General features: G+C 42.5%; 1 protein-coding gene across 1 annotated transcript in view; it reads left to right on the top strand.

The window, feature by feature from the left end:
* The window catches only part of CPR5 (protein), a 34,765-nt gene extending 28,772 nt beyond the window's left edge, over positions 1 to 5,993 (top strand). The window contains exons 5-6 of the mRNA XM_087396400.1: positions 2,954 to 4,579; positions 4,703 to 5,993. Of these exons, the coding sequence (XP_087252526.1) occupies positions 2,954 to 4,579; positions 4,703 to 5,275 (2,199 nt within the window). The 3' untranslated portion in view covers positions 5,276 to 5,993. The remainder of the gene's footprint in view (positions 1 to 2,953; positions 4,580 to 4,702) is intronic.
* Positions 5,994 to 12,811: the final 6,818 nt, after the last annotated feature.

Below are 12,811 nucleotides of genomic sequence, written 5' to 3'. Positions count from 1 at the left end.
TCTATGGTCTCAACATACTTATCAGCCTCAAAAATCTTATCCTTAGTATGCAAGATAAGATAGGTGGGACTTTCCTACCTCCTACTACTATTTCAAAAGGAGCTTTCCCAGTGGAAGTATGCACAGTATTGTTGTAAGCAAATTCTAGTAAGGGCAAATACTGCTCCCATTGTGTCTTATGCTATTTCAGCAGGTTGAGAACAGTGGAATTAGCCTGTTCGGCGGACCGCCCATCTGATTGAGGATGAAAAGAAGATGAAAATCTAGATGTAGCGCCCATATTCTCAAAGAGCCCTCTCCAAAAGAGACTCGTCATACACGGATCTCTATCACTCACGATAGATTGAGGCATCCCATAATATTTGAAAATGTTCTACATGAACAACCTTGCCATTTGATCCGCTGTAATAATTTTCTTCCTCACCGGAATGAAATGTGCCTGCTTGTTAAATCGGCATATAATAGTCCAAAGGCCATCATTCCCTGTAGGTGTCCTAGGAGATCAAATATGAAATCCATGGCAACGCTTTCCCACGGTCTAACTGGGAATGGCAATGGCTGCAACAATCCAGGTGTCTTTTGCCGGTCAGAGTTGACCTTCTAGCAGATGATGCATGTTCTGACAAAGGCATCCACATCCCGTCTCAAAGCTGGCCAATAGAAAAAGTGCTCCACTGCTTTCTCCGTGGCATCAATGCATGCTCTTCATACAGTGGAGCATGACTTTCTATCATAACCTTTGACCTTAATTGCTTTGTGACACGAAGGCGTCCATGCATCATAATAAAGCCATCTTTGAGAGTATAATGGTCATGCCACTGATTATTAGATAGTGGTCATAAATTCTAGAGAAATCCTCATCTTGAGCATACTGGTCCTTTATTGCGTCCAACTCACTATGGTAAGCAATGGTTATCACGAAAACCTAAGGCTTGCTTGACAATGCATCGGCCACTACGTTCTTTTTACCTTCCACTTGTACTATCTTGAACTGAAATATGGATAAGAAATTGGCCCAATGCATATGCTTCTCAGATATTTTCGTCTGAGTTAGGAAATATCTCAAAGACTGATGATCTGTCTGCATTATGAAATCAGCCCCAAGAAGACAGTGCTTCCATGTAGCAAGGGCATGGATTACAGCCAGCAATTCCTTCTCATAAATGCCCAGATGTCTCTCATCATCCTGCAAAATCCTACTCTCATAGGCCCTACCTGTCCTTCCTGCATAAGGGCCGCTCCAAGGCCATTCTTTCCACATGCATCAGCCGGGACATGAAAAGCTTTTCGAAGATCTGGCAAAATCAACACTGGATCTGTGGTAAGCTTTTCTTTTAGCAACTCAAATGCTGCAATTTGATTTTCAGCCCATATGAAGGATGCTCCCTTCTTTTGCATGGCATAGAGAGGTGAAGCAATTTCAGGAAAATGGCGTATGAACTGCCTGTAGTACGAGCATAAACCCAAAAAGCTTCGTACTTCATGCAAAAATTTTCAGCTGTGGCCAATTGCGAATTGTTTCAATTGTAGAGGGATCCATGCGCACTCCATCCTTAGAGACAATGTGTCCCAGAAAGTGAATCTCAGCCATAAAGAATTCACTCTTCTTTGCATTTACAATCAGCCTGTGCTTGCTGAGTTCCATAAATACTATTCATCTTTTGAATACACTATCATGTAACCGGACTTCAGAAATCTAAAGGGCAGTAAAGCTTAACTGATGTAGCATATACTTCATTCACAGCCACATTGCAACATTTCCAGCTACTTCCATTAGTTAGATTCCACTGACAGACAACCTTTAAACACTCTTTTGGTGAGGCTTGAGTGCCCTTGCTCAGCTAGGAGCTGAATCTGTTAGATCTATCGACTGTTTTTCCGGTTCCTATCATTGAAGTCTATCTCAACCAAGGCCGAAAGGCCTATGGTGATGGTCAAGTATTAACTTTGTTCTTGAAGGTTGCTTCACGCAGTGAGTGCAAAGCAAGATCGAACTGTATGCTTGCTCTTGGAGCAGTTTATGAGCTCCTGCCAATGGCGCTTGCAGGTCAGTGTCAATGGATTTCTGAAATTTGTGACTGCCAAGGGTTCTTTCGTTGGCAGATTAAAGGTCTTTTAAATATTGAAATGTCTTCCCCAAGATATTTCTGCATTGCATTGCATAGCTGTCCATCGGGTGGATTTCCTGCTTGTAAAACTGCATTTCTGTTCTGGGTTGTGCCATACCTTCTGTAGCATTTTCTGCGTTACTAAGTCTCTGATTTCATCTGATTTCATCTGAATTTTCTGGTGTTTCAGCAGCTTTAAATCCCCGTAGCTCCATCCATTCCTCCCCATCTCTGTACCAGCCCATGGTCTTAGTAGCCTTGATTACATTGTGTGGTATTCGGTGTGCATCCATCTTGTTGAGGTATCCCAGATATTGGCATAGTGCTTTTCCCTCCAGTGGGATCATACCTGTTTCAGCTATGGTGTTTGTGCCTTTACCCCCAGCTGTACTATAATAAAGCATTTGTGGACTGTTTATATTCTTTTCCAATATGCTCTGGACAGCCCGCGTGCCCAGGCTGGGCATCCATAAAGAACCACTTTTTGCACAAGCATAGTATATAAGAATCCCAATTCCAGAAGTGTGCCTTTCTGCATTTATTTTGGAAGCTGTTCAATGCTTTAAATCTCTTAAAATTCTCCATTCCACACATTCATTCCATTTGTAATTGTCTGTAAAATCCAGTCCTAGATATGTATGAAGTGACTGTTTCCACTTGGAGTGTGAAATTTCTGTTTGCTTCGTGACTTAATTGCCATGACTTTGGTTTTTGATATGTTCCAGAGAGAGAGAGAGAGAGAGAGAGAGAGAGAGAGAGAGAGAGAAGCGGGGGGGGTGGAGGAGAGGGAGGAAGGGTTTTCAAATTAGGTAATGATTGTACATATTCATAATTTGATATTGCAGGTTGGAGCTTTGGGACTCTTGGAGGATTTCATGGCTTCGTTTCGTAGTACTTACAATACTATTTGCAAGGTTCGTCAAGCATGTTCGAAAATTTCAGGACTACCTCACCAAGGTTCTAGGGAGACACCTTGTGAGTACCCCAGAAGTGAGTATGAGGGAGCAATCAATCGGATAGAATTATGCAATATCACTGATACAGAATCTGATGTTATGAGTGCCAAATGCTCGCAGCTGGTGAATCATGCTGGTGATTCAGATGCTTTATTTGATAACATAAAAAAAAGCAAGAATGGTACCCAAGGTTCAAGACAGCATTGCTCCAGATGTGGAACTTGGAACTCTAATGCAGATGATGAGAAAGAGGATTGTCTTTACTTTTCGAAACATAAAGGGGAATTCCAGCCTAGGTTCAGTGCCACGAGGGATGTCTTGGAGAAGACAGATGTATCTATTCCGGATCAAGCATGTTCACAAAATATGGGAGTCCCTGGTCAAGATCTGGGGAAGATGGCTTGTATACACCCCACAAATGAGCCTGGGAGGCCTGGCACTGATGCTAATAACGGTCCCGTGAGTGCCAAATTGTCACAGCTAGTCAATCAGGCTGGGGGTACAGATGCTTCAAGTTATAATTGGGAGCGATCCAAGCAAGTTATTTGCAGCTCGAAACAGAAATGCTTTCAGTGTGGAACCTGTGATTCTGATGAGGATGTTGGAAGTGAGAACTCTCTTTTATTTTTGAAACACAGAAAGGAATTGAAATCTAGGTTTCGTAGTGTTCCAGACACCTTGGAAAAGGTAGATAACATGGATGCTGCAGCGACATGTGCCCAGCCTGGGAAAAAAAATAACTTAAGGAGAAAAGGTAAGGCCATTCATGTAGAAGAGTCTGCAATGCAGCATGCATCCCCTGCCTCTTTAAGGAATGGTTTGACGAGTGAACCCATGATGCAGAGGGTTCAAGGTATCCAACAAATGCACAGGCCTCAGGAATTTCCATTTGAACATGGGAACTTGGAACAGGAGGAAAAGATGGAGGCATCTCTTTGCTTGCATGACAAAGAGATTGACCTTGAACATTACAACCAAAACTCCGCATGTGCTAGTCCAGTGGATTGTTCACAGGAAGACAATTTTCAGGCTGATGATGATAGCAGTGCCACTCAAGAGCACTCAGATACCCTCCTCTCGACTGATGGGATGCTGGATGCTATAGTTCTGGCTGGCCCAACCCATGAACCGGCCCAGGGAGCATGGCAGAAGGCATTTCTTCATGTTTTTGAGAACTCAGTTCGAGCACAAGAGCAGCACAATTACATCAAGTCTGTCGAACTTTCTCACTTATTCAGGCAACTTACATTAGAGGAGGAGCGGTTGCAGCTTGCATCTGCATCAAATGAACTTATGAAAGAAAATATAGAAATGAGTCGATCTAAAGCAATCTTTAAAGAGAGTACAGTTCTGGAACGGAGGGTGAATGCGGCCCATGTTGACTTCAGCAGGACTTGTGCAGATGAATTGGTAGCAGGGTTGTTTGTCATGCTCTTGTCTATGGCATATGGTGTTCGGAAATATTCTTTTGTATTGCTGTCCGATCTAATTTCAACATGCCAACCTTCCATTAAGGTACATAGGTTTGTAATAGATTCCCTTTCAGAAAGCGATTAATTTTGCATGTTTGTATCTGTTTTTGTTTTACCTTACATTAAAAAATAGCCATGTAATGTGTCTTGTGGTATTGTATTCCAGGAGCCACGTCAATCATTGTGGTTTCATATTGATTGGTTCTACAACTCTCTAGACGCACTGGCAGGGCAACTTCAAGCTTTCACATGTCAAGTTACAGTAGCTGGGCGCATCCTCATTGGATTAGCCATCGTTACAGTGGTGGCTTCATCACTTCTGCGGCAGAGTGTGACAAGCTCCAGCCAGGCAATGCCCGCAACAATAATTATCATTGTGCTTGGTGGAGTTTGTGGATTTGCAGGAAAGTTATCCGTTGAGAGTTTAGGAGGCAATGGGCTCCGTTGGTTGATTGTGTGGGAAATATTTTGCATACTGCATGCATTTGCGATCTGTTTCACCCCTTTTGTCTATAGATTGGTCAATGGATCGCCTGTGACCAAAGTCAAGTTTCAAATTCCTATATGGCTTCGGAGGCTTGCCTTCCATTTGAGCATTGTTCTCATACTTCCTGTACTTGCTGGTCAGCTACCATTTGGTTCATTGAGTACTGTAACAAGGAACCTATATTTGGTGCTTGCTGACATTGTATCCCCAACAATTACTTGTTTTTGGGAGTACACGACACAGCTATTCTAACAAGGTATACAGAGTGCTTGCAATTGAAGCATTTTAATGAGGGAAGGAAGTCAGAATCTCTCCTTGTGAACCCCCATACGGAGCAGGGGTCCAAGGGCCTCCTTGGACCCCTCACTCTTTTTGGTGCAAAGTTCTGTACCTAGATTGATTAACTATAGGCCTGCCTCTTTACCTTGCTTCCAGTCTTTCTGTGTTGAGGCAACGTTCTGATGGTGGCAGCAGTTGATTCGCCCTTTGAGGAGTTGGAAGGGAGGGGAGACTTGAGAGCAAACACAGGCATGGTATTCCGATGAGAGAGTAGGAGTCTGCGGATGACCTATATGCAGTCTTGATCGTTGATCTGTAAGGACAGTCTCATGATGAAATAAATTATGTCAGTAAAGAAAATTTATGCAGAGCACTTGGCATGTTTGTGAACTCTGCTGCAAGTTTGTGAGTTTTTTCCCCATACAAAAATGGATGGAAGAAATCAATACTATGCCAACCTTGTGCTTGCAATGGAACTGGAGCTTGTCCCGAGATAGGTGCTGCTAAATGCCAAGGGGAAAACCAATGTAATGACAACCTTATGCTTGCATTGGGAAGCAGCGAGCCTTGTATAATGAAAGACTAGCATTGGTGTATTGTACCTCAATCAAAGCAATCATGTCAAAATTGGAAGCCTCCTTTATTTGATCTATCCTTTTTTGACTAGGTTAAAAAGGTCAACATACATTTATGTGCGGGTAATATCATCATTTATACAGACAACCCCACGACATTTTCAAAGAATTAGATGTCCCTATTTCACTTTAAATCTTGAAGAGTCTTGAATGCCTTCTCGTCAACGTTTCATGTACTGTATCTATATGTTGTCTCACATTAGTTCTATACTGTATCTATATTGTATCTATATGTTGCCTCACATTAGTCCTACAACTATATAAAATAAGGGGTTTTGTTGTTCCACACCCATTGAGTGTGGGATATGTATGGACGATCTTTCCCTCTATATTGGGGGCAACTAATTATTATGCTATTGCACATGTTTGCCATCTGAACTCTTGTTCTTGTAGATGCAAATTATGGTTAGTTCAGGAAAGATTTTGGGTCTTATTATTTTCAAGAAAAGTTTATCTATTGATCATTGATTGTTGATAAATTGACTCCATTTATCCATGTCCAAATGATTGTATTCTCCACATAGGTACATATGGATTGTATTTACTTGCATCACAAATACTCACGGAGCCAATAGTTCCCATTTCAAAAATTTTGGTCTAAGTATTTTCACCATTGGGCTTATATCCCATTAAAGTCTCATTTTTGGCTCTCTACATTGAAATTTGTGCTTATGCTTTCTTTTAGAGCTATGCCAAATTGTAATTCACTAGAAAAATATTTGGGGCTTTGACGTGTGTTTGTTTTAAAGTATGAAAATGCACTTATTCTTCAATAGATGACTGGCATGGATATAATAGATTATGTTTGCTCATAGCACCTAGTGACAATAACACCATTTTTATAGTATCTCTTTTACTTTTTTCTTATATTTTAACATGGATTCATTTGCGTTCAAATTTATGCTAGACTTGACCACATTTAGCTTGTGATACATTTGTGTAGTGCTACCAATAATGATACATGTCCGTAAGGGTGGATGAACTAACATTTAGGGATGATAAGTATTTCATTGACTACCACCTAGCTTGATTGGAGGGTTTTTCATCGTTTACAAGTGCCAACTATGTAGTTTTTTTGTGCTTTGTTGAAGGCTTGATTTATGTTATCACCAATGCTCATGATAAGTATTAAGCCATCTTGCATCTTTCCTTTCGTTTGAAGATTCTATTGCCTTACGCTTGCTTGATAAGATTACCTTGGATGATCTAATTTGCATACGGTTACCTTTTCTCAACTATTGATTAAGATTGTTGACCTTTTTAAACACAATCCAAGTTGCCCTTTTAGAACCTTTACAAGTTATTGCAATGTCTAAGTTGCAAAGTGTGCCTTTCTCTCGAGCTATACCTCGAGATCTGCCATAAATTTGGCACATTTTTAACTCTATGAGTCCAACTTAACATTCCATACTTCAGTTACAATATACCTAGGGATGTCACTCTAAATTGGCCATTTGGCTCATTTCTCTTCTTTTATGATAAGGGATCTCTCTCTATAAAGCATTTGGCCTTGAGTGTACCTTGTTAAAGAGATTTAATTTCAGTACACTGTGTGCGCGCGCGTGTGTTTTCACAAAAATTTATGTGAAAACACAGTTTTTTGGGGGGTGAAAATGGACTTTGTGAAAAAATTAGACACAAAAAAAAAGTGTGTTTTCATAAAAATGTGTGTGTGTGTGTGTGTGTGTGTGTGTGTGTGCACGTGTGTGGAATGCAGGCATGCACACGTGCACACATGAGACACACACGTATGCATGTGCACACAAACACATGCACACACAGGAGGTATGACCATGTGCATGCATGTGTGCACAAACACATGCACACACAAACACATGTACACACACATACATACATATGTGTGTGTGTGTGAGAGAGAGAGAGAGAGAGAGAGAGAGAGAGAGAGAGAGAGAGAGAGAGAGGTGTACAAACACATGCTCACACATGAGGCATGAACACGTGCATGCATGTGTGTACAAACACATGTGCTTACACTAGGTACAAATGCACGCACAAACACATGTATACACATACATGCGCGCGCGTGCGTGTGCGTGTGTGAGAGAGAGAGAGAGAGAGAGAGAGAGAGAGAGAGAGAGAGAGAGAGAGAGAGAGAGATGTCCTCAAAAGACCTCACAGGCCTATGGGATGAAGTACAACAAAAGAAGAACCCATCCAAGCCTCTGGTGGTTAAAGCAAAGGGCGCACTAGGGTAAGATAACTAAAAAATCCAAACATAAAAATTGAGAGTGAAAAAATTGAAGGTCAAAATCTAAAATCTAGTGCCTTGGTGGCTCTCCGGTGGGCCACAAAGATATCTCTGATTCGTGTTTGTCTGGCCTCTGGGCTATGTCAAGGTTGATGCCTCGTCTTTAGCGTCTCCTCTCCGTGTTGTGTGTGGTGGTCTCTGCATCCCTCATTCAATAGCGTCGCATAGTCTCTCCTTATTGATCCGCACTTCCCTCATGTTAGCTTGCTCTTCCTCGTCCACCTGCTATGTCTTGGAGCTGACTCAAATGCATAGAAGTCTGTGACATGTCGCTGTGCTTGGTCTATCATAGCGGCTTGCGGTGTGGTCCCCTCCTGTTGCTCTCTGATCTATCATAATCTCTCTTTGCCATCCTATCTCAATCCAATATAGCCCAATGTAGACCTGGTCTTGAAAGTGGATCAATTGTGAGAGTGGACCAAATCCGTGCCCCTCTTGAAAAGGTAGTGATATCATCACAGTGTGGGTAGACACATATGAAATGCTCCTCTGTCTCGACCTCCCCCAGCGTGCATAATCTGTAGATCTACGGCTCTTTGGGTATGCCTATAGCTATCCTTATCTCGATGCTTAGCTGATGAAATGAGAACCGCATCTATCCAATGGCAATCCTTAGTGTATGTGAGACTCCTCTGTCCTCGAGGCTGGGGTCTAATGATGAGTCCATGCTCCGATTCTGTCAAGAAGTGGTCGTGATAGAATTTGATCTTGGTGGGGAACTCTTGGCTCCCTCCCAAGTTTGAGACGTATAGTGTTGGAGGAGATATAACATATGATACAGTTAATCTCGTCCCATGCAATCTACTCAGGGCGGTGCATCCATGCTATTTTGAAAGGGGGGTAGCTGGTCCATCTGAACACCATCGAGATACCATGACTGGCAAACCTTGTGGATACACGTGCATACCATACTATATTGATCCCATTCTCTGCTAGCCATCTAGATGACCCTATTGCCAATTGAGTGCCAACCTCGGCAATCTCCAATAGGATAAAGCGCAAACTTTGTGGAGGAAAGTCACTATCTAAAAAACGGCATCAACTTGGAGAGGTGTCATGGCAAACTGTGGCTGTGCTATCTGATGAAGGATTGAGGGCTTCGTCCAAATCATCCTAGTCCCCATACTCACCTTATAGTTTCTCAAATATCCTCCACTATGTCGCTAAGAGATCCCTCCCCCAAAAAGGTGTTGCATACATGGCGGTCTACATCAGTAGGGTGTTGAAAAGTTAGTCCATTGATGTAAAGCCCAAAGGGAGTCGGTGAGAGGGGGCATCCCTGTTTCACTTAGATCATGCTTTCAACCCAATCTAATAGGCACACATAGAGAGAGAGAGAGAGAGAGAGAGAGAGAGAGAGAGAGAGAGAGAGAGAGAGAGGGGGGGGGGGGGAGAGAGAGGTGTGCCAAAAAAAAAGTTCAAATTTTAAAAATTTTCTGAACTTATTATGTTTCTCCATTATTGCATTGCTCCTAGCATCTGGTATCAGAGCATTTGTTTGAGCAACATCCATTGACTTGTTAGGAAAGAGGTTCCTAGTTCGAGTGGGAGCAATGACAAAGAAGGCAAGTAAAAAATCAAGACGTTCAATGGCAAGAACTCCCAGCATTGTTGGAAGATGTAGATTGAGGATTATCTGTACCAGAAGGATCGTTTCTTGCCATTAGGTGGGATCGCAAAGAAGCTTGCGAGTATGTCAGCTAAAGATTGGGAGGTTCTTGACAGAAAGATGCTAGGAATGATACGATTGTGTTTGGGAGTATCAGTGGCTTTCAACGTTCTTAAATAGAAGACAACAAAGGAATTGATGAGCACACTCGATACATTGTATGAAAAACCATAAGCCTCTAACAAGGTATTTCTTATAAAGCATCTATTCAATATAAAGATGTTAGAAGTTGGGTCTATAGCTGATCATTTGAATCAGTTCAATACAAATACAAACCAACTAAGTTCTTTAGGAGTAAACTTTGATGATGAGGTTCAAGCTCTCTTGATTTTGTATTTATTGCTAGAAAGTTGGGATAGCTTGGTCATGGCTGTGAGTAACTCTGTTTTTGGATCAAACACTTATAAAGTTTGATGATGTTGTTGGTGCTCAACTTAGTGAGGAAATGCAATGGAAAAGCACAAGTGAAACATCAAGTAATTCTTTGACTCTTGAGAATAGGAAAAGAAAAAGGCAGAGAGGAAGCGAGCCCAAGTGTTAACCTCCATAGAGTACAGTCGCTGAATGCAGGGTAATTAGTGATTAGAGGTGATTAGGCTTCATGATCTACTTCAACAGACAAGCTCAGGGAGTTTGATCCCCAAATACCCCAAGGCCAATGATTGCAAGCAATGTGCACATTTCAGGTCTACGTCAACGGATTGCAAGCAATGTGCACATTTCAGACCTATGTCAATGGAAATAGCCGTGGAAGGAATACAGATCAAATTAGGGAGTTTGATCCCCAAATATCCCGAGGCCAAACAAAGCATCCAGACAATGTGCACAGGTTGTATGTTCCAGCTGTAAGTTGCTGTTAAGTGTCTTGCAAGCCTCACCACTCTAGGTTTTGAGCCTCGTACACGGGCTTCGAATCCCAAATGACTTAAAGTGTGAGGGCACTCAGGGAGTTTGAGCCCCAAATCGCCTAAGCTATGGAGGCTCGAGGCTCACACAAGCGCTATTTGAAAACCCATTAGGACCACTTCGTAATGTCAGGTCTGTCCCAAGCGTTCTAATATGGTTAAGACAAGTGCTATTTCAGCTAGTAGGGAGAGATGGAAAGAATAGCAATATGCCTTGGCACCCTATGGGCCCAAGAGCCTTTGTTCTAAAAGAGAAGGAGAGTGCTAAAAGGAAAAGGGTTGGCCCTCCCTTCAAAAGGTGACAAGTATAAAAGGCCAAAGTGTTGACTTTGGTCTTCATTGTTGTTTGCACAAGTTTGAATACAAGCTCCCGCTTCTCTTCTAAGAGAGTGTTTTGAGTGTTCTCTTGTTTCCATTGTAGTGCCCTTGTGTTTGCCACTCCATCCCCCTTCACTCTCCTCTTCCCTTCTCCTTCTCCCTCCCTTCTCCCCTCTCTTCTCCCCTCTCTTTTGCGCTCTCCCCCTTCCCTCTTTCTTGCATGGAAACACATTGCAACAATCCGGAGGCTGCTTGAGTGACACTTGCAGACGGCTCATGCATTGCATTGCTCTCACAAGGAGTAGCTTGGAGTGGAGGCTCCATCGGCATCTCTTCAACATCCCCACGACATGTGAGTCACCGCTGAGACCCACACATTTTTGGTGCCACTGTGCCGAGGAGAAAAGGTATGCTTTTGTATTTGCACTTGTCTTCCTTTGTTATCTACTCATTGCATAAGGCTTCAAGCTTAACTTGGAGCTTTGTTAGTGGAGTTGTAGGAGAAGAAAGAGTGGAGAAGTGAGAGTTGTGGACGGAAGAGTAGGAAAGCTGTCATTTTTTGTTGGAAAGTCATTTTGGAGCATTTGAAGCTTGTTTTTGATGCTTTTTAGTGTTCTGAGTTGATAGGAACTTAGCTTGTGAGATTGCTAAGGAGTGTTTGAGGTCCAAATACAACAAAAATGATGATTCTTGTTGAATTTTGAAGTTGTTTTGTGTTCTAGAACTCACCCTTCAAGAAATTTTGCATTTTGGTTTGCAAAAAGTGTTTTTCATTGTGTAGGTAGACTAGGTAGTGTAGTACCCCCCTAGCATAACAAAACCAGAAAAGAAACTCAAAATCCCCCAAAAACCCCAAAAAACAAGTTGGCGACATAGTGTTCCGAGTTGGCGCCATAGAGCTATCCTGCCGATCGGTGCGTTAGCCGTATCCCGTCAGTCAAACCACGTTGACTTGATGCGATAACCGTATCACGTTGACCTAACCTCTAACCATGGCCTAAATCATCACCTTGATTAACTGCATGCCAGAGTTAGCTATCTCGCCGACCTGATAGCCATTGACTCATGGCCTTAGAGTGATCTCGCCGACCGTTGCTATCTCGTTATTCCGTCGATCGTTACTCTACTAGTATCTCGTCGATCGATGCGTTAGCTATATCCCATCAGTCAAACAACATTGACCCGATGCGATAACTATATCCTGCCAACCTAACCTTTGTCTAACCCGCCACCTTGATTAAATACGTATCAGAGTTAGCTATCCCGACGACCTGGCAATCATTGACCCATGGACTTAGAGCGATCCCACCGACCGTTGCTATCTCGTTATTCCACCGAACGCATCTCTACCAGTATCTCGCCGTTCGATGTGATACCTTTATCCCCACGCCCATGGTCATATCCATATTCCATTGACCATTGCGTTACGCCTATCACGCCACCCGGTTCTATTTTTATTCTACTAATCGGCATGATACACCTACTCTGTCGTTCGTCGCTATTTTTATCATGCCATCCATTGCTATTTTTACTTTGTTGATCGTCATGATAAATCTACTCCGTTGCTTGATGCTATTTTTGATCCCCACGCCCGTCGGCATAACTATACCATCGATTGGCGCATTGATCATTATCCCACTGATCTCCTTATCCTGCCGCCCGTTGTCTTAACCTATCCCTATGCCCATAGGGATACCACTTGCATCTTATCCC

The sequence above is a fragment of the Dipteris shenzhenensis genome, chromosome 25, assembly GCF_047967505.1.
Source record: "Dipteris shenzhenensis isolate YYH24624 ecotype China chromosome 25, Dip_SZ_1.0, whole genome shotgun sequence".
Taxonomy (NCBI): Eukaryota; Viridiplantae; Streptophyta; class Polypodiopsida; order Gleicheniales; family Dipteridaceae; genus Dipteris; species Dipteris shenzhenensis.
The sequence above is the reverse complement of the archived record's forward strand: the minus strand, read 5'-3'. Positions and strand labels throughout refer to the sequence as shown.